Here is a 23,383-nt window from a genome sequence, read left to right on the forward strand (position 1 = left end):
ATGGATCCATACAAAAGACTGAAACAGGAGAGGGAGAGAGAGAGGGAGAGAGGGAGAGAGAGAGAGAGAGAGAAGAGAGAGGGAGAGAAGAGAGAGGGAGAGAAGAGAGAGAGAGAGAAGAGAGAGAAAGAGAGAGAGATGGAGAGAAAAGAGAGAGAAAAGAGAGGAGAGAGAGGAGAGAGAGAAAGAAGAGAGAGAGAGAGAGAGAGAGAGAGGGAGAGAAAAGAGAGAAAAGAGAGGAGAGAGAGAGGAGAGAGAGAGGAGAGAGAGAGGAGAGAGAGAAAGGAGAGAGAGAGAAGAGAGGGAGAGAGAAAGAGAGAGAGAAAGAGAGAGAGAGAAGAGAGAGGGAGAGAAAAGAGAGAAAAAAGAGAGAGGAGAGAGAGAGAGAGAGAGGAGAGAGGGGGGGAGAGGGAGAGAGAGGGGGGATTGGAGGGAGAGGGAGAGAGAGGGGGGGAGGGAGAGAAAAGAGAAAAATAGAGAAAAAGAGAGAAAAGAGAGAGAGAAAAGAGAGAGAAAAGAGAGAGAAAGAGAAAAGAGAAAGAGAGAGAGAGAGAAAAGAGAGAGAAAGAAAAGAGAATTTATGCTTACCTGATAAATTACTTTCTCCAACGGTGTGTCCGGTCCACGGCGTCATCCTTACTTGTGGGGATATCTCTTCCCCAACAGGAAATGGCAAAGAGTCCCAGCAAAGCTGGCCAAATAGTCCCTCCTAGGCTCCGCCCACCCCAGTCATTCGACCGACGGACAGGAGGAAATATATATAGGAGAAACCATATGGTACCGTGGTGACTGTAGTTAGAGAAAATAATTCATCAGACCTGATTAAAAAACCAGGGCGGGCCGTGGGCCGGACACACCGTTGGAGAAAGTAATTTATCAGGTAAGCATAAATTCTGTTTTCTCCAACATTGGTGTGTCCGGTCCACGGCGTCATCCTTACTTGTGGGAACCAATACCAAAGCTTTAGGACACGGATGAAGGGAGGGAGCAAATCAGGTTACCTAAACGGAAGGCACCACAGCTTGCAAAACCTTTCTCCCAAAAATAGCCTCCGAAGAAGCAAAAGTATCAAATTTGTAAAATTTGGCAAAAGTGTGCAGTGAAGACCAAGTCGCTGCCTTACATATCTGGTCAACAGAAGCCTCGTACTTGAAGGCCCATGTGGAAGCCACAGCCCTAGTGGAGTGAGCTGTGATTCTTTCAGGAGGCTGCCGTCTGGCAGTCTCATAAGCCAATCGGATGATGCTTTTAAGCCAAAAGGAAAGAGAGGTGGAAGTCGCTTTTTGACCTCTCCTTTTACCAGAATAAACAACAAACAAGGAAGAAGTTTGTCTGAAATCTTTTGTAGCCTCTAAATAGAATTTTAGAGCACGGACTACGTCCAAATTGTGTAACAAACGTTCCTTCTTTGAAACTGGATTCGGACATAAAGAAGGTACAACTATCTCCTGGTTAATATTTTTGTTAGAAACAACCTTAGGAAGAAAACCAGGCTTAGTACGCAAAACCACCTTATCTGCATGGAACACCAGATAGGGCGGAGAACACTGCAGAGCAGATAACTCTGAAACTCTTCTAGCAGAAGAAATTGCAACCAAAAACAAAACTTTCCAAGATAGTAACTTAATATCTATGGAATGTAAAGGTTCAAACGGAACCCCTTGAAGAACTGAAAGAACTAGATTTAGACTCCAGGGAGGAGTCAAAGGTCTGTAAACAGGCTTGATCCTAACCAGAGCCTGAACAAATGCTTGAACATCTGGCACAGCTGCCAGTCTTTTGTGTAGTAAGACAGATAAAGCAGAGATCTGTCCCTTTAGAGAACTTGCAGATAATCCTTTCTCCAAACCTTCTTGTAGAAAGGAGAGAATCTTAGGAATTTTTATCTTATTCCATGGGAATCCTTTGGATTCACACCAACAGATATATCTTTTCCATATTTTATGGTAAATCTTTCTAGTTACCGGTTTTCTGGCCTGAACCAGAGTATCTATCACAGAATCTGAAAACCCACGCTTCGATAGAATCAAGCGTTCAATCTCCAAGCCGTCAGCTGGAGGGAGACCAGATTTGGATGTTCGAATGGACCCTGAACAAGAAGGTACTGTCTCAAAGGTAGCTTCAATGGTGGAACCGATGACATATTCACCAGGTCTGCATACCAAGTCCTGCGTGGCCACGCAGGAGCTATCAAGATCACCGAGGCCCTCTCCTGATTGATCCCGACTACCAGCCTGGGGATGAGAGGAAACGGTGGAAATACATAAGCTAGGTTGAAGGTCCAAGGTGCTACTAGTGCATCTACTAGAGTCGCCTTGGGATCCCTGGATCTGGACCTGTAGCAAGGAACCTTGAAGTTCTGACGAGACGCCATCAGATCCATGTCTGGAATGCCCCATAATTGGGTTATTTGGGCAAAAATCTCCGGGTGGAGGTCCCACTCCCCCGGATGGAATGTCTGACGACTCAGAAAATCCGCCTCCCAGTTTTCCACACCTGGGATGTGGATCGCAGACAGGTGGCAGGAGTGATCCTCCGCCCATTGAATTATTTTGGTCACTTCTTTCATCCGCAGGGAACTCCTTGTTCCCCCCTGATGATTGATATACGCAACGGTCGTCATGTTGTCTGATTGGAACCTTATGAATCTGGCCTTTGCTAGTTGAGGCCAAGCCCTGAGAGCATTGAATATCGCTCTCAGTTCCAGAATGTTTATCGGGAGAAGAGACTCTTCCCGAGACCATAGACCCTGAGCTTTCAGGGATTCCCAGACCGCGCCCCAGCCCACTAGACTGGCGTCGGTCGTGACAATGACCCACTCTGGTCTGCGGAAGCTCATTCCCTGGGACAGATGGTCCAGGGTCAGCCACCAACGGAGTGAATCTCTGGTCTTCTGATCTACTTGAATCATTGGAGACAAGTCTGTATAATCCCCATTCCACTGTTTGAGCATGCACAGTTGTAATGGTCTTAGATGAATTTGTGCAAAAGGAACTATGTCCATTGCTGCAATCATCAACCCTACTACTTCCATGCACTGCGCTATGGAAGGACGAGGAACAGAATGAAGAGCTTGACAAGAGCTTAGAAGTTTTGATTTTCTGACCTCTGTCAGAAAAATCCTCATTTCTAAGGAATCTATTATTGTTCCCAAGAAGGGAACTCTTGTCGACGGAGATAGAGAACTTTTTTCTATGTTCACCTTCCATCCGTGTGATCTGAGAAAGGCCAGAACGATGTCTGTATGAGCCTTTGCTTTTGACAGGGACGACGCTTGTATTAGAATGTCGTCCAAGTAAGGTACTACTGCAATGCCCCTCGGTCTTAGAACCGCTAGAAGGGACCCTAGCACCTTTGTGAAAATCCTTGGAGCAGTGGCTAACCCGAATGGGAGGGCCACAAACTGGTAATGCTTGTCCAGAAAAGCGAACCTTAGGAACTGATGATGTTCTTTGTGGATAGGAATATGTAGGTACGCATCCTTTAGATCCACGGTAGTCATAAATTGACTTTCCTGGATAGTGGGTAGAATCGTTCAAATGGTTTCCATCTTGAACGATGGTACCCTGAGAAATTTGTTTAGGATCTTCAAATCCAAAATTGGTCTGAAAGTTCCCTCTTTTTTGGGAACTACGAACAGATTGGAATAAAATCCCATTCCTTGTTCCTTTATTGGAACTGGGTGTATCACTCCCATCTTTAACAGGTCTTCTACACAATGTAAGAATGCCTGTCTCTTTATTTGGTTTGAGGATAAGTGAGACATGTGGAACCTTCCCCTTGGGGGTAGTTCCTTGAATTCCAGGAGATAACCTTGAGAAACTATTTCTAGCGCCCAGGGATCCTGAACATCTCTTGCCCGAGCCTGAGCAAAGAGAGAGAGTCTGCCCCCCACTAGATCCGGTCCCGGATCGGGGGCTACTCCTTCATGCTGTTTTGTTAACAGCGGCAGGCTTCTTGGCCTGCTTACCCTTGTTCCAGCCTTGCATCGGTTTCCAGGCTGGTTTGGGTTGTGAGGCATTACCCTCTTGCTTAGAGGATGCAGAATTAGAGGCCGGTCCGTTCCTGAAATTGCGAAAGGAACGAAAATTAGACTTATTTTTAGCCTTGAAAGACCTATCTTGTGGAAGGGCGTGGCCCTTTCCCCCAGTGATGTCTGAAATAATCTTTCAATTCTGGTCCAAATAGAGTTTTACCTTTGAAAGGGATGTTAAGCAATTTTGTCTTGGATGACACATCCGCTGACCAAGACTTTAGCCAAAGCGCTCTGCGCGCCACGATAGCAAACCCTGAATTTTTCGCCGCTAATCTAGCCAATTGCAAAGCGGCATCTAAAATAAAAGAGTTAGCCAATTTAAGTGAGTGAACTCTGTCCATAACCTCCTCATATGGAGTCTCTCTACTGAGCGACTTTTCTAGTTCCTCGAACCAGAACCACGCTGCTGTAGTGACAGGAACAATGCACGAAATTGGTTGTAGAAGGTAACCTTGCTGTACAAAAATCTTTTTAAGCAAACCTTCCAATTTTTTATCCATAGGATCTTTGAAAGCACAACTATCTTCGATAGGAATAGTAGTGCGTTTGTTTAGAGTAGAAACTGCCCCCTCGACCTTAGGGACTGTCTGCCATAAGTCCTTTCTGGGGTCGACCATAGGAAATAATTTCTTAAATATAGGGGGGGGGGGAACAAAAGGTATGCCGGGCTTTTCCCACTCCTTATTTACTATGTCCGCCACCCGCTTGGGTATAGGAAAAGCGTCGGGGTGCACCGGAACCTCTAGGAACTTGTCCATCTTGCATAATTTCTCTGGAATGACCAAATTGTCACAATCATCCAGAGTAGATAACACCTCCTTAAGCAGTGCGCGGAGATGTTCTAATTTAAATTTAAATGTCACAACATCAGGTTCAGCTTGTTGAGAAATTTTTCCTGAATCTGAAATTTCTCCATCTGACAAAACCTCCCTCATGGCCCCTTCAGATTGGTGTGAGGGTATGACAGAACAATTATCATCAGCGCCCTCCTGCTCTTCAGTGTTTAAAACAGAGCAATCGCGCTTTCTCTGATAAGTAGGCATTTTGGATAAAATATTTGCTATTGAGTTATCCATTACAGCCGTTAAATGTTGCATGGTAATAAGTATTGGCGCACTAGATGTACTAGAGGCCTCCTGCGTGGGCAAAACTGGTGTAGACACAGTAGGAGATGATGTAGTATCATGTTTACTCCCCTCATCTGAGGAATCATCTTGGGCAATTTCATTATCTGTGACAGTACTGTCCTTACTATGTTTGGACGATATGGCACAATTATCACATAAATTTAAATGGGGAGACACATTGGCTTTCATACATATAGAACATAGCTTATCTGAAGGTACAGACATGTTAAACAGGCTTAAACTTGTCAACAAAGCACAAAAAACGTTTTAAAACAAAACCGTTACTGTCTCTTTAAATTTTAAACAGAAAACACTTTATTACTGAATATGTGAAAAAGTATGAAGGAATTGTTCAAAAATTTCACCACAGTGTCTTAAAGCATTAATAGTATTGCACACCAAATTTCAGAGCTTTAACCCTTAAAATAACGGAACCGGAGCCGTTTATAAATTTAACCCCTATACAGTCCCAGCTATAGTCTTTGCTGAGACCCAACCAAGCCCAGAGGGGAATACGATACCAATTGACGCCTTCTAGAAGCTTTTCCAGCAATTTTTAGATCCTCACACATGCATCTGCATGCCCTGCTCTCAAAAAACAACTGCGCAGTAATGGCGCGAAAATGAGGCTCAGTCTACAACTAGGAAGGCCCCCTGACTGGAAAAGGTGTCCAACACAGTGCCTGCCGTTTAATAAACGTTCCCCAAGTTTATAAATGCAAATTGTCAGCATAAATATGAATAAAATGCCCAAATAAAGCAATCGATTTAGCCCATAAAAATGTCTACCAGTAAGCCCTTTATTCTGTTTGTTTGACTAAGAAAATGGCTTACCGGTCCCCATGAGGGGAAATGACAGCCTTCCAGCATTACATCGTCTTGTTAGAAATATGGCTAGTCATACCTTAAGCAGAAAAGTCTGCTAACTGCTTCCCCCAACTGAAGTTACTTCATTTCAACAGTCCTATGTGGAAACAGCAATCGATTTTAGTTACTGTCTGCTAAAATCATCTTCCTCTCACAAACAGAAATCTTCATCCTTTTCTGTTTCAGAGTAAATAGTACATACCAGCACTATTTTAAAATAACAAACACTTGATAGAAGAATAAAAAACTACATTTAAACACCAAAAAAACTCTTAACCATCTCCGTGGAGATGTTGCCTGTGCAACGGCAAAGAGAATGACTGGGGTGGGCGGAGCCTAGGAGGGACTATTTGGCCAGCTTTGCTGGGACTCTTTGCCATTTCCTGTTGGGGAAGAGATATCCCCACAAGTAAGGATGACGCCGTGGACCGGACACACCAATGTTGGAGAAAAGAGAAAGAGAGAGAGAGAAAAGAGAGAGAGAGAGAAAGAAGAGAGAGAGAGAGAGAAAGAAAAACAGAATTTATGTTTACCTGATAAATTACTTTCTCCAACGGTGTGTCCGGTCCACGGCGTCATCCTTACTTGTGGGATATTCTCTTCCCCAACAGGAAATGGCAAAGAGCCCAGCAAAGCTGGTCACATGATCCCTCCTAGGCTCCGCCTACCCCAGTCATTCGACCGACGTTAAGGAGGAATATTTGCATAGGAGAAACCATATGGTACCGTGGTGACTGTAGTTAAAGAAAATAAATTATCAGACCTGATTAAAAAAAACCAGGGCGGGCCGTGGACCGGACACACCGTTGGAGAAAGTAATTTATCAGGTAAACATAAATTCTGTTTTCTCCAACATAGGTGTGTCCGGTCCACGGCGTCATCCTTACTTGTGGGAACCAATACCAAAGCTTTAGGACACGGATGAAGGGAGGGAGCAAATCAGGTCACCTAAATGGAAGGCACCACGGTTTGCAAAACCTTTCTCCCAAAAATAGCCTCAGAAGAAGCAAAAGTATCAAACTTGTAAAATTTGGTAAAAGTGTGCAGTGAAGACCAAGTCGCTGCCCTACATATCTGATCAACAGAAGCCTCGTTCTTGAAGGCCCATGTGGAAGCCACAGCCCTAGTGGAATGAGCTGTGATTCTTTCGGGAGGCTGCCGTCCGGCAGTCTCGTAAGCCAATCTGATGATGCTTTTAATCCAAAAAGAGAGAGAGGTAGAAGTTGCTTTTTGACCTCTCCTTTTACCGGAATAAACAACAAACAAGGAAGATGTTTGTCTAAAATCCTTTGTAGCTTCTAAATAGAATTTTAGAGCGCGAACAACATCCAAATTGTGCAACAAACGTTCCTTCTTTGAAACTGGTTTCGGACACAGAGAAGATACGATAATCTCCTGGTTAATGTTTTTGTTAGAAACAACTTTTGGAAGAAAACCAGGTTTAGTACGTAAAACCACCTTATCTGCATGGAACACCAGATAAGGAGGAGAACACTGCAGAGCAGATAATTCTGAAACTCTTCTAGCAGAAGAAATTGCAACTAAAAACAAAACTTTCCAAGATAATAACTTAATATCAACGGAATGTAAGGGTTCAAACGGAACCCCCTGAAGAACTGAAAGAACTAAATTGAGACTCCAAGGAGGAGTCAAAGGTTTGTAAACAGGCTTAATTCTAACCAGAGCCTGAACAAAGGCTTGAACATCTGGCACAGCTGCCAGCTTTTTGTGAAGTAACACAGACAAGGCAGAAATCTGTCCCTTCAGGGAACTTGCAGATAATCCTTTTTCCAATCCTTCTTGAAGGAAGGATAGAATCTTAGGAATCTTAACCTTGTCCCAAGGGAATCCTTTAGATTCACACCAACAGATATATTTTTTCCAAATTTTGTGGTAAATCTTTCTAGTTACAGGCTTTCTGGCCTGAACAAGAGTATCGATAACAGAATCTGAGAACCCTCGCTTCGATAAGATCAAGCGTTCAATCTCCAAGCAGTCAGCTGGAGTGAAACCAGGTTCGGATGTTCGAACGGACCCTGAACAAGAAGGTCTCGTCTCAAAGGTAGCTTCCAAGGTGGAGCCGATGACATATTCACCAGATCTGCATACCAAGTCCTGCGTGGCCACGCAGGAGCTATCAAGATCACCGACGCCCTCTCCTGATTGATCCTGGCTACCAGCCTGGGGATGAGAGGAAACGGCGGGAACACATAAGCTAGTTTGAAGGTCCAAGGTGCTACTAGTGCATCCACTAGAGCCGCCTTGGGATCCCTGGATCTGGACCCGTAGCAAGGAACTTTGAAGTTCTGACGAGAGGCCATCAGATCCATGTCTGGAATGCCCCACAGCTGAGTGACTTGGGCAAAGATTTCCGGATGGAGTTCCCACTCCCCCGGATGCAATGTCTGACGACTCAGAAAATCCGCTTCCCAATTTTCCACTCCTGGGATGTGGATAGCGGACAGGTGGCAGGAGTGAGACTCCGCCCATAGAATGATTTTGGTCACTTCTTCCATCGCTAGGGAACTCCTTGTTCCCCCCTGATGGTTGATGTACGCAACAGTTGTCATGTTGTCTGATTGAAACCGTATGAACTTGGCCCTCGCTAGCTGAGGCCAAGCCTTGAGAGCATTGAATATCGCTCTCAGTTCCAGAATATTTATCGGTAGAAGAGATTCTTCCCGAGACCAAAGACCCTGAGCTTTCAGGGATCCCCAGACCGCGCCCCAGCCCATCAGACTGGCGTCGGTCGTGACAATGACCCACTCTGGTCTGCGGAATGTCATCCCTTGTGACAGGTTGTCCAGGGACAGCCACCAACGGAGTGAGTCTCTGGTCCTCTGATTTACTTGTATCTTCGGAGACAAGTCTGTATAATCCCCATTCCACTGACTGAGCATGCACAGTTGTAATGGTCTTAGATGAATGCGCGCAAAAGGAACTATGTCCATTGCCGCTACCATCAACCCGATCACTTCCATGCACTGAGCTATGGAAGGAAGAGGAACGGAATGAAGTATCCGACAAGAGTCTAGAAGCTTTGTTTTTCTGGCCTCTGTCAGAAATATCCTCATTTCTAAGGAGTCTATTATTGTTCCCAAGAAGGGAACCCTTGTTGACGGAGATAGAGAACTCTTTTCCACGTTCACTTTCCATCCGTGAGATCTGAGAAAGGCCAGGACTATGTCCGTGTGAGCCTTTGCTTGAGGAAGGGACGACGCTTGAATCAGAATGTCGTCCAAATAAGGTACTACAGCAATGCCCCTTGGTCTTAGCACAGCTAGAAGGGACCCTAGTACCTTTGTGAAAATCCTTGGAGCAGTGGCTAATCCGAAAGGAAGCGCCACGAACTGGTAATGCTTGTCCAGGAATGCGAACCTTAGGAACCGATGATGTTCCTTGTGGATAGGAATATGTAGATACGCATCCTTTAAATCCACCGTGGTCATGAATTGACCTTCCTGGATGGAAGGAAGAATAGTTCGAATGGTTTCCATCTTGAACGATGGAACCTTGAGAAACTTGTTTAAGATCTTGAGATCTAAGATTGGTCTGAACGTTCCCTCTTTTTTGGGAACTATGAACAGATTGGAGTAGAACCCCATCCCTTGTTCTCTTAATGGAACAGGATGAATCACTCCCATTTTTAACAGGTCTTCTACACAATGTAAGAATGCCTGTCTTTTTATGTGGTCTGAAGACAACTGAGACCTGTGGAACCTCCCCCTTGGGGGAAGCCCCTTGAATTCCAGAAGATAACCTTGGGAGACTATTTCTAGCGCCCAAGGATCCAGAACATCTCTTGCCCAAGCCTGAGCGAAGAGAGAGAGTCTGCCCCCCACCAGATCCGGTCCCGGATCGGGGGCCAACATTTCATGCTGTCTTGGTAGCAGTGGCAGGTTTCTTGGCCTGCTTTCCCTTGTTCCAGCCTTGCATTGGTCTCCAAGCTGGCTTGGCTTGAGAAGTATTACCCTCTTGCTTAGAGGACGTAGCACTTTGGGCTGGTCCGTTTCTACGAAAGGGACGAAAATTAGGTTTATTTTTTGCCTTGAAAGGCCGATCCTGAGGAAGGGCGTGGCCCTTACCCCCAGTGATATCAGAGATAATCTCTTTCAAGTCAGGGCCAAACAGCGTTTTCCCCTTGAAAGGAATGTTAAGTAGCTTGTTCTTGGAAGACGCATCAGCCGACCAAGATTTCAACCAAAGCGCTCTGCGCGCCACAATAGCAAACCCAGAATTCTTAGCCGCTAACCTAGCCAATTGCAAAGTGGCGTCTAGGGTAAAAGAATTAGCCAATTTGAGAGCATTGATTCTGTCCATAATCTCCTCATAAGGAGGAGAATCACTATCGACCGCCTTTATCAGCTCATCGAACCAGAAACATGCGGCTGTAGCGACAGGGACAACGCATGAAATCGGTTGTAGAAGGTAACCCTGCTGAACAAACATCTTTTTAAGCAAACCTTCTAATTTTTTATCCATAGGATCTTTGAAAGCACAACTATCCTCTATGGGTATAGTGGTGCGTTTGTTTAAAGTGGAAACCGCTCCCTCGACCTTGGGGACTGTCTGCCATAAGTCCTTTCTGGGGTCGACCATAGGAAACAATTTTTTAAATATGGGGGGAGGGACGAAAGGAATACCGGGCCTTTCCCATTCTTTATTAACAATGTCCGCCACCCGCTTGGGTATAGGAAAAGCTTCTGGGAGCCCCGGCACCTCTAGGAACTTGTCCATTTTACATAGTTTCTCTGGGATGACCAACTTGTCACAATCATCCAGAGTGGATAATACCTCCTTAAGCAGAATGCGGAGATGTTCCAACTTAAATTTAAATGTAATCACATCAGGTTCAGCATGTTGAGAAATGTTCCCTGAATCAGTAATTTCTCCCTCAGACAAAACCTCCCTGGCCCCATCAGACTGGGTTAGGGGCCCTTCAGAAACATTATTATCAGCGTCGTCATGCTCTTCAGTATCTAAAACAGAGCAGTCGCGCTTACGCTGATAAGTGTTCATTTTGGCTAAAATGTTTTTGACAGAATTATCCATTACAGCCGTTAATTGTTGCATAGTAAGGAGTATTGGCGCGCTAGATGTACTAGGGGCCTCCTGAGTGGGCAAGACTCGTGTAGACGAAGGAGGGAATGATGCAGTACCATGCTTACTCCCCTCACTTGAGGAATCATCTTGGGCATCATTGTCATTGTCACATAAATCACATTTATTTAAATGAATAGGAATTCTGGCTTCCCCACATTCAGAACACAGTCTATCTGGTAGTTCAGACATGTTAAACAGGCATAAACTTGATAACAAAGTACAAAAAACGTTTTAAAATAAAACCGTTACTGTCACTTTAAATTTTAAACTGAACACACTTTATTACTGCAATTGCGAAAAAACATGAAGGAATTGTTCAAAATTCACCAAATTTTCACCACAGTGTCTTAAAGCCTTAAAAGTATTGCACACCAAATTTGGAAGCTTTAACCCTTAAAATAACGGAACCGGAGCCGTTTTGAACTTTAACCCCTTTACAGTCCCTGGTATCTGCTTTGCTGAGACCCAACCAAGCCCAAAGGGGAATACGATACCAAATGACGCCTTCAGAAAGTCTTTTCTAAGTATCAGAGCTCCTCTCACATGCGACTGCATGCCATGCCTCTCAAAAACAAGTGCGCAACACCGGCGCGAAAATGAGGCTCTGCCTATGCTTTGGGAAAGCCCCTAAAGAATAAGGTGTCTAAAACAGTGCCTGCCGATATTATTATATCAAAATACCCAAATAAAATGATTCCTCAAGGCTAAATATGTGTTAATAATGAATCGATTTAGCCCAGAAAAAGTCTACAGTCTTAATAAGCCCTTGTGAAGCCCTTATTTACGATCGTAATAAACATGGCTTACCGGATCCCATAGGGAAAATGACAGCTTCCAGCATTACATCGTCTTGTTAGAATGTGTCATACCTCAAGCAGCAAGAGACTGCTCACTGTTCCCCCAACTGAAGTTAATTGCTCTCAACAGTCCTGTGTGGAACAGCCATGGATTTTAGTGACGGTTGCTAAAATCATTTTCCTCATACAAACAGAAATCTTCATCTCTTTTCTGTTTCTGAGTAAATAGTACATACCAGCACTATTTCAAAATAACAAACTCTTGATTGAATAATAAAAACTACAGTTAAACACTAAAAAACTCTAAGCCATCTCCGTGGAGATGTTGCCTGTACAACGGCAAAGAGAATGACTGGGGTAGGCGGAGCCTAGGAGGGATCATGTGACCAGCTTTGCTGGGCTCTTTGCCATTTCCTGTTGGGGAAGAGAATATCCCACAAGTAAGGATGACGCCGTGGACCGGACACACCTATGTTGGAGAAAGAGAGAGAGAAAGAAAAGAGAGAGAGAAAGAAAAGAGAGAGAGAGAGAGAGAGAGAGAGAGAGAGAGAGAGAGAGAGAGAGAAAGAAAAGAGAGAGAAGAGAGAGAGGAGAGAGAGAAAAGAGAAAGATGTTTTAATAATTAAAACCTGCATACATTTTTAAAAGCCCTGTTGCAATGAAAACAGCACACAGCAAACAGAAGTAATGAAATGTCATGAGCACCATACTATGCATTCAAAATGTTGTGGGCACCGAACAAAAACTGGTTAACCCTTTAGCTGGCAGTAGAGGAGGACCTTAACCCTCACCATGTATCAAAGTATTTTGTAGAAGTGACATTTAATTTCTGATCGGATTCTTTAAATTTGCCATTCAGATCAGTGTCAACACAGGATACCAGAGTAATAAACAATCCTTGAATCATGTAACCAGACCAGCAGCACGTGAAAAATTAAAATGATCTCTATTTCATTGCAGCAGGGTCACATTCAAAGCAAGGTTTCAAACACTTAGTTCTTAATTATGCTGCGTGTGGTGTGGTGGCTACCTTACTACAGCTTGCACTGCTGTGTTCCTTAATTGGATTTGTTTAACAACCAATCCTTATCAATACCTGAAGATAGATGTCCAGTCTCTTTTGGGTTAGGTTCATTGTCTGGAGAAGCTTTTCATCTTGATTATTTGACTGCACATTTTGCTGTTGAGCAACCACCTTTTTCTCCTTTAGGTACTTTTCTCGTACAGACTGGAACCAGTGTAATGAGTCAAACTCCTGGTACTGGTCAAGAAGCTTTAGAATATAAGCAACACCTGCAATTAAACAACATGAACATAAACATATTTTTGCTTAAACCTGATGGCTAGTCAAATAAAACATGAAATGGTTATCTGACACAAAACATGAAATCTTATTCATTATCGCATTACAAAAACAAACATAAAAAGGTTCCTTTTCACAACTGAATCATAGACTATAAAATGAGCACTAGCCATACTATAAAATGAATATAACTTACCCATGGCAAAGCCATCATCTGTAAAAGCAGCACCAATTTTATTTTTTTTGTTTAGTTTTTCCTTGCAGCTAATAGAGTGTTCAACAAAGTTAAGTGTCTAAAAAAAAGAAAGTATGAATTGAAGTGAAAAGGTGCAATACAAAGACAAACCATCTCTTTGAACAACTAATAAATGGTACCCGCATATCTTCAATATGGAATTCTCATGCCTTGTTTCATAATAAGCTGGGGTCAAAAAGGAAATACTTTTTTTTACCATTCAATTACAATAAGACATTTGTTTCTAGTCACAGTGTTGATATACTCCATATTCTGTCACAATAATTGATAAACAATGCTGTTGTGCTACTGTTTGACCAAACACTTATATAGGTCATTGAAAGAGTGATAATACTTATTGGGAGCGCTTCTCCTAATATAGTTCTCAAACTAATTATAGGCGTCTAGGCTGGCATCTGTTATCATGATTGATGGGACAGTGAAAATGTTAAAGTTGTGGCCGTGATGCAGATTTATAACACGTTTTGTTTGCAGGATAAGGTGGGTTTCTTTTGCTTGATTTCAAACCCAAGATATAACTTGTCCGATCACCACTTTGACTGTTGATAAAGACAAAAGAATGACATACAAAGCCTGGGCACAGATCTTTCAGTTTGAGTTTTCCTCAAATGTCAACATGGGTCTAGTGTTCAGATCTTTAAGGGACGTGAGAGTCAACACTAAACTTTAATGATTCAGACACAGCAATTAAACACTATATATATATATATATATATATATATATATATATACACAAGCATAATAATGTTCTTTTTGCACTTTTATATTCCTTTAATGTATCATCTACCTATTAGTTAACACCATAATACCTTTTCTGATGCCATAAATAGGTTTCTGTAACCTTAGAGTAGGTGTTAGCAAATGTATTTCAAATTTAGGAGCCAGCAATAAAATTGAAGTAACAGCCACAACCCCTTTGTGCCATTGTTTTTATATATAAATATGCCCAGAATAACAAAAAACATAGGAGCCCAGTGTTAAAAGGGACGTTAAAGTAAAAATTAATCGGTCATGATTCAGACAGAGCAGCAATCTTAAACAACGTTCCAGTTTACTACTATTATCAAAAAGGAATCATCCTCTTGGAATCCTTTGTTGAAAAGTAGGCACAGGAGCAGCACTGAATCACCATACTACAGAGAGCTAGCTCAAAACATTGCGTGAGCCAATGACAAGAGACATAATATGCAGTCAAAAATCACCAGATAGATCGAGTGCAGTGCTTTGCTGCTTCTGAGTCTATCTAATAACTTCAACTAAGTATACTAAGAGAATAAAGCAAATGAGATAAAAGAAAACTATGTTCTGACTCATGAACTAGGTGCCAATGATCCCAGGATTCTTAAAGACATTGTGAACAAGTGATTTTACCAGTTTGATTACAAAATGGAATTTAATTATTAAAAAATATCTTGGTGTTTGTTGATGTATTGAAAAGTCACTATGTGGGCTGGTAGCAAAGACTAAAGATTTACACCAAACCGCTCCCACCAGTATTAATTGTAGACAAGATGAGAAACGAAAGCCAGACCAAAAGAACAAGAGCACCAAGCCAGGAATGATGGGTCTTCATATGCTTATGAGTAATATGAGTACAGAAGCATGTGATAATGAATAAATCTGTTGATTCATGGAATAAACTTCCATTTGAGGTGGTAAACACAAACATGGGGAACTTCAGGAAGGCGTAACATTGGCAGCATTTCTACAAAGTTCAGTGAAATCCCTCTTGAAATGTAGTGATATGGAGCTGTTTATTTCTATAATAAAAGCTCCTGTGGAAAATCGGGTCACATAATTAGTTATGACAGTTACAGCTGGCATTTGTCCCCAACAACAATACCAAGTAGAACCTACCAGTGGCGGCACTATACTGTAGAAGTTACGGAGATGAATATTCTTTGCACTACGGAACTCAGGAGCAAACACATCCACCAACATTTTGAAGTACTCAGTGCCTTCTGCTGAATTACGCGTAAGATCAGTAAGTACAAAGTCCAACTGTCTAGAGAAGAGAAAAAAGCACAAAGCTAGTATGGCTTCTTGTTACCTATAGACACACTGCACTATTTTAACTTTGCAGTAAATTTGTATTCATATTAAAATGAAAATATATAAAAGTACATCATTTTTGCAGGTTGTCTCCATAAGATTTTGAAAGGTCTCCCTTTTCATACTATCAATTTATACCATGCTCCAGTTTAGTGCATACTAACTTACAGAACATTATAAAAAAAAACGGCATCTTTGATCACACGACATTTACACACAAAAAAACTATTTAAGCTTACCTGATAAATTAATTAATTTATTTTATGATGGTGAGAGTCCACGATCCTTTACTCTTGGGAGTTACTCTTCTTTACGACTAGGAGGATGCAAAGATTCTCAAACCCCAAGAGCTCTATAAAACCCCTCCCACCTCAAACATATAGCCAAGCGAGTGAGGTAAAAAAAGGAATAAGAGCCATTAAAAGAAGCAATGAAAACAAATGTGCTGAAGACAAAAAGAAAAAAAAAGAAAACAATACAAAGGTGTGGTCTCGTGGACTCTCACCACCATAAGAGAACTGACTTTATCAGGTAAGCATAAATGTTTTCTTTCATACAGGTGGTGAGAGTCCACAATCCTTTACTCTTTGGAACTAATACCCAAGCTGTGGAGTCCACAGGTAATAACAGAAAGTGGGGGATATAAAACCACATTTTTTTTCAATTTTTTTCACTGAGAAATGAAATCCACAACCGCAATAAAAAAAAGAAGTTGTATGCAAAAACATCAAAATGGTAGAATTTAGTAAAAGTATGCAAAGACAGTTTGAACCATGAGGCTAAAGAAAAAGCAGAAGCTTAACAACCTAAGGCAAAAAAAAAAAAGATTTCCGTAAAACAGCCTTATCCTGATGAAAACTCAGATAAGGCGGTTCACAATAAAGAGCAGATAACTCAAACTCTTCTAGCAGAAGAAATAGCCAAAAGAAACAATACTTTCCAAGAAAGTAGTTTAAGTTCCAATTTATGCATAGGTTCAAAAGGAGGAGCCTGCAGAACCCTTAACACCAGGTTAAGATTCCATGGAGAAGAAATAAGCTCAACAACAGGTTTAATACGAACCAGAGCCTGAACTAAACTATTATCAGGAAGATTAGTAATATATCTGTGGAACAAAACTGAAAGAGCAGAAATCTGCTTCTTCAGAGAGCTGGCAGATAGGCCTTCATCTAACCCATCCTGCAGAAACTGCAGAATCCTATGAATTCTGAAAGAATGCCAGGGGAAAAAATGATTTATACACCATGGAATAAAGGCCTTCCAGACCTTGTGATAGATTTTCCTAGTTACAGGCATATGAGCCTGAATCAGGGTTTCAATCACAGAAATCTCTATTTCTAAGGACTAAATGTTAAATTTCCATGCCATCAAGTTAAGAGACTTGATATCCAGATGGAAAAACTGACCTTGAGATAGGAGGTCTGACCGCAGAGGAAGAGGCCAAAGAGGGCAAATGGACATCTGAACCAGATGCGCATACCAAATCATGCAAGGCCAAGCTGGGGCAATCGGAATTACAGACATCTTCTCTAGATTTATCTTGGAAACCACTCTGGGAAAAGAACCCAGAGGCGGAAACAGATAAGCAACCTGAAAAGACTAAGGACATGCTAGATCATCCATTAACTCTGCCTGAGGATTCCTGTACCTTGCAAAGTACCTGGGAAGTTTGTTGTTCAAACGAGAGGCCATCAGATCTATTTCTGGGAGACCCCAAAGATTCACAATCTGACTGAACACATCCTGGGGAAGAGACCATTCCCCTGGATGTAGAGATTGACTACTAAGAAAGTCTGCCTCCCAGTTATTCACTCCTGGAATATGAATTGCAGAGACAAGACATGAATTGGCTTCTGCCCGTGAGAGAATCCGAGACACCTCCATCACTGACAAGAAACTGCAAGTTTCCCAATGGTTGATATAAGCTACTGCTGTGACATTGTCTGTCTAGAACGGAGTTGAGACTCCCTTTTCAACATAGGCCAAAACTTAAATGGGCCCTGAAATTGCACAAAGTTCTAGAACAATTATTAGAAACCTCGCATCGGAAGATCCCAAACTCCCTGTGCTGTCAGAGCCCCCCAAAAAGCTACCCAACCTGACAGACTTGCATCTGTAGTGATTACAGCCCAGTAGGCTGAGCAAAAGAAGCCCACTTAATAATAAGCTGATGATCCTACAACCAAGTTAGAGACTGACGTACTGGGATCCAAAAATATCCTTTGAGACAGCTGAGTATAATCCCTGCACCACTGACACAGCATACAAAGCTGAAGAAACCTCAAGTGAAATTGAGCAAATGGAATTGCATCTGAGGCTGCAATCATGAGACCTAGGACTTCCATACACAAAGCCACTGAAGGAAATAAGAGAGACTGAAGGTTTAGACAAGCTGACACCAATCTCAACCATCTCTGCTCTGTTAGAGAAAGACTCATGGTTACTGAATCTATTTGGAAACCCAAGATAGTTACCTTTGTCTTAGGAACCAAAGAACTCTTTGGAAAATTGATCCTCCAACCCTGCTGTTGAAGGAACAACAAGAGTCAGTTGGTGTGAGGTACTTCTAAAGGAAAAGATGGAGCTTGGACCAAGAAGTCATCCAGGTATAGAACCACTGCAATATCCTTAGACCTGATCCCACACAAATAGGCACCCAGAACCTTTGTGTATATTCTTTGAGCTGTAGCAAGACCAAATGGAAGAGAAACAAACTGAAAATTCCTGTCCGGAAACGCAAATCTCAGACTAGAAATTATCTCTGTGAATTGGAACATGAAGGTAAGAATCATTTACATCTATTGTGGACATAAACTCACCTTGCTGAACAAAAGGCAGAATAGTCTGGATAGTTTCCAATCTAAAAGATGGTATCCTTACAAACCTGTTCAGAGCCTTTAGATATAGAACTGGTCTGAAAGTACATCCTTCTTTGGAACAATTAAGAGCTTTGAATAAAATCCCATTCACTACTTCTGCAAAGGAACTGTAACATTCACTCCCATATCTTCCAGATCTGAAACAGACTGAATAATATATTGAGCTTTTAAAGGATTCCTTCGAACATTGGACAGAAAACTTCCTCTGGGAGACCTTGTTCTGAATCCTATTCAATATCCCTGAGAAACAATATTCCAAACCCAGGTATCTGGAACAGACTGAAACCAAACCTACTGAAAGAGGCTTAATCTGCCACCTACCATAACTTCCTGATCAAAGGCAGTTTTGGCAGCAGGGATAAGATTCCTTTCCCTGTTTTGACTTGTTCCAGTTAGCATTAGATCTCAAGACTAAATCAGAGGAACCTTGATTTTGAGCAGAGGAGTCCACTTTCTGTTCCTTGTTTTGAGATTTCCCTCTGTTATGAGAAAGAAAAGCCCCTTTACCTCCAGTAAACCAGACTTGTGTAGGGAATAGTGAAAAGGATCTGTACCAGGGCCATATATATTAGCAAACACACATATACATCTATATATATATCTATCTATATCTATCCATCTATATCTGTCTGTCTGTCTGTCTGTCTGTCTATATATATATATATATATATATATATATATATATATATATATATATATATATATATATATATATATATATATATATATATACATACACACACACACACACATAGACATACATACACAAACATTTTATTTATATATATATATATATGTGATTATAGTTCAAATATATTTATATAAGTAAATATATGTTGCACACAGCAGAGCTATACGAGATGCTATGTTGAAAGTAGGGGATTGCAGCACTCAGAATAACTTCTCTTATTCTAATATGTAGAAAAAAGCTGAAACATTGTATCAAAACAGAGGCTTACACACAGGTGGTCCAATTAGCGTGCAACGCATTTATTAATACAAGTTATCCTAAACCATGAGATGCCACTGCAGTGGGAAACCTGAATAAGTAACTATACTCATGATTGGTAGGTACAAAATAATGACATTCTCAATGTTGCACAAAACAAATCAATAAAACAAAGCATAGGGAATCATAATGAAACTGAAACAAAATGTCCCAAAGTAACAAAAAGTTCCACAAATATATTGGTTATAGTGTAGATATCTTTTAGCAATAGCAACATATGAGCTCATCCAAAAGCGATACCGTTATTTAAGAACCAGCTGACAGATTCGAGGTAAAAGCGTCCTCCTAAGTCAGCAATCGTAAACCATGAGTGCTTGATAGTAACAACAGGCTTTTTCGAAAAAAGACGGCAAAAAAGGTTAAAGGAAAACGTATACAACCTCTTCCAGGTAAGGATAGGTTACAGGCAGCAAAGACCGGGTTTCTTTAGGCACAAACTTGAAGCATACATATGAAGTGAGCCAGGACTTGGCATCCGGCTTCTGTCTCACCCAGATTTCTCGTCCGGTTCCTTAACACCTTTACTTGTGCAAGCTGAACTTTGAGATTAATTACTGGGTAGATCCACTTTCATTCGCCTCTGCCATACTTTCTTCCGGAAACTTAGTGTTATCAATCAACACCAATCCAGGTACTTGCTTACTGCCGCTTAATTTTCAAATGACTGTGTCGACGCGCGTTTCGCCCCACAATGTTTTACGTCAGGGCCTCGTCAGGACTGTCAGTCACAGGTGATCTCCATTCATTTAAATCTGTTGCCAATGTTGCAGGAGTGGTTAAGGCGTATACACACCAGCCAATGGGAAAGGCCATAGAACATCGCTATTATTTAGATTCCCATGCATATATTGACAAAAACAAAATATTACTATTTACATTGTTTAAGCAAAGTTAACAGACTAAAATGAATAGATATAATAGATGAGTTTAACACTATCAAAGGGACCAACTGGTGCTGAGCCTACGTAAGATTTATTTTAAACACCTCTAGTTAAATTGCTTGACACAACCGGTTTTAGGGTGTTCAAAATTCTTTTACAATATTTGGATGCACATTTTTATCTTCATATATGTGTTTAAGCCTTATAAGGAATGAAAGGAAATGACATAAAAAGGGATCATCTTTCAAGAAAAACATTTGAGATGTACTTTGTGCTGTTTAGGACTACCTAGGTTGATTAGTCATATTGCTCCTTTCTTTAACCCAGGAAAGACCTAAATTCAATTCTTTCATTTAAGCCAAATGGGGACACAGTTTTTAACACATAGGTCCATCTAGCTTCTTTTTTGAGAAGACATTTATTATTGTCTCCTCTCTGCCACTTGTCAGTCCCTGATCAATACCAACAAATTTTAAAGATACAGTGCTACTATTGTGTGTATCTTTAAAATGTCTAGCGACACTCGTATCTCTTTCATATAGTATGTCATCTCTATGCTCCTGTACCCTGTCCTTGAACATACGTTTTGTTTTTCCAACATAGAACAGGGGACAGGAGCATTGTAAGAGATACACTACTCCTACTGTGTTGCAATTCGAAAAACATCTTATATCAACATTTTTGCCCGTATTTGCCGAAAATGATTTACACTTCAGCATATAAGGGCAATACACACAGTGTCCACATGGGAAACTGCCTTTAACTTGTTGGTATTTATTCAACCAGTTAGTTGTGGGTTCTGACCTCACAAATCTACTTTTAACTAACTTCTAAGTTAGGAGATTTCTTTGCGGTCAGAAGGGGTCTTTTACCCACTTTTCCAGCAATTCTTTCATCAAATGACAGCAAGTGCCAGTTTCGAGACAAAATGTCTCTTAAATTCTGCCATTGGCAATTGAATGTAGTAATAAATCTTATGTTGCTATCTGCTGTAGCTCTGACTTTATTTGAATATAGAAAATCATTGCTATTCAATTTCCGAACTTTGTTAAGGGTGAATTTAATTAGTTTATTTGAATACCCTCTTTCAATGAATTTTTCACACATAATTTGAGCATGATGCTCAAATTTTGTTTTTGAAGAACAATTTCTCTTCAATCTGAGCAATTGTCCAAAGGGAATGCCTCTTTTGAGCGATTCAGGGTGGCTACTAGAAGCTTCTAATAGACTGTTAGTTGCCGTATTCTTTCGATGGTTTTCAGTAGTTATCTTATTCCCTTCTTTTTTGATGCAGATATCCAGGAAAGGTAATTCTTTCTCACTGAATACATGTGTCAGCAGAATGTTTCGATCATTCTTATTTAATGAGTCGATAAATTCATACAGACAGGTCAGGGGGCCATCCCAAAACATAAGGATGTCCTCCACATATCTAAGCCAAAGGGACACATGGGAACTGAACACCTCACCAAACTTTTCAAAGATGTCCAGCTCCCATGCCCCCAAGTGTAGACAAGCATACGTGGGTGCACATACGGCTCCCATCGCCGTCCCCCTGACCTGTCTGTAAATCGAGCCATCAAATTCAAACACATTGTTCTCAAGGATAAACCTTAAAAGCATAATGACAAAATCAGTATGATTATTGCTTTCTGAGCCTCTAGATCTCAAAAAGTGTTCACTTGCACCAATCCCAACCTCATGAGGTATAGAGGAGTAGAGACTTTCGACGTCAAGTGATACAAGGATAGTGTGGGTAGAGACAGTTATGTCATCTATTTTTCGAAGGAGATCTGGGGTGTCCTTGACATATGAGGGCAGAGAGAGTAGGCATTCACCCTCTCAGATGAGGTCTGGGAAGCTGAGCTGAAAGAATCTCTTACCAATACAAATCTTGAAAGCAGTGAATTAGAAACTAATGTGTTCAATGCTTTTAAAAAATACAAGAATTGTATTGTAAAACAGGTAACAGTAAGAGCTGAGAATTCAAGCCTAGCTAACTATGTTGAGAAAAAAATAGTTCCTAGAGAGTTAAGACTCTTTTTAGACCCAGGTTTCAATGCTAGAGAAGAAGAGGGAGGCTTAGAATTTTTGGATGAATGGAATGAAAAATTATCTTCATGTGCGCTTGGAATGATAGAAATGCTAATTAAAAGGAATGATAAAAGATTGGAAAAAATAAAAGAAGATGTAGAGTCAGCATTACAAATTGTAAATAAGTTTGATCATGATCCGAACTTTGATAAATTAAATGAAGAAACTAAAATACATATTTCTAGACTACAGGCAGAAATTAAAGTAAGGAAGTGCAGAAAATTGCATCGCGATCAGGAAGACTATCAAAACAAAAAAGTCTATGTGTACAAATTTGATAGAGGTTCCTATGATTCAGGGACAGATATGTCAGACATAGAAAATGAAGATCTTCAAAAAACGAAGGAGGCCCTGGATCACAGACTTTAGGCCAGGGCAATCTAGGAAGAGATGAGGGGGGAGGAAGAGGAGCAGAAAAAACAAAGAATATGACAATCGAAGAGAGGAGATATCCCCAGCGAGAACAGAGAGGGAGCAATATGAGACAAAGGCAAGGGAACAGAGGGAGGCCATGAAGGAGACCATATCAGGGCTATTAACCCCGACTGCATTTAAAGATGAGTTACAGATCATCAATCTTTCCTCGTTTAAATTAAATTGAAGTTTTAAGAAAAGGCTTATCCTTTAGTCCAACTAATAAATTAAATAAATTTGACTTCATCAAAGATTTACATTTATTTGCGAGAAAACTAGTGTTACATCATATAATGCATCAATCTTCTGAGAATAAGAAAGATGAAGAGGCAATACTTGCCTTAAAATCCCTTTTGGATGACAATGAGTCCACAATGGTTTCTGAGAATACAGGAATTTTTAGATCAAATTTAAAGACAAAATCCACCTATATGCCTTCTATAGCACAGGTACCTGCTGTCTCGATGTTTGTAAAGGCTGTGGAAAAGGAGATTGAGCAGCTACCTGAAGAGTGGATTTTGTCTGACAATTTAACATCTGGTCAAAGAGTGGCGTTAAAAGAATT

General features: G+C 41.1%; 1 protein-coding gene across 1 annotated transcript in view; it reads right to left on the reverse strand.

Moving 5' to 3' along the window:
* The window catches only part of WASHC4 (WASH complex subunit 4), a 293,185-nt gene that overhangs the window by 19,946 nt on the left and 249,856 nt on the right, over positions 1 to 23,383 (reverse strand). The window contains exons 24-26 of the mRNA XM_053716956.1: positions 15,347 to 15,494; positions 13,430 to 13,526; positions 13,027 to 13,223 (exon numbers count right to left, since the gene is read on the reverse strand). Coding sequence (XP_053572931.1) covers positions 13,027 to 13,223; positions 13,430 to 13,526; positions 15,347 to 15,494 — 442 coding nt within the window. The remainder of the gene's footprint in view (positions 1 to 13,026; positions 13,224 to 13,429; positions 13,527 to 15,346; positions 15,495 to 23,383) is intronic.

Source organism: Bombina bombina, chromosome 6 (genome assembly GCF_027579735.1).
Source record: "Bombina bombina isolate aBomBom1 chromosome 6, aBomBom1.pri, whole genome shotgun sequence".
NCBI classification, from domain to species: Eukaryota; Metazoa; Chordata; class Amphibia; order Anura; family Bombinatoridae; genus Bombina; species Bombina bombina.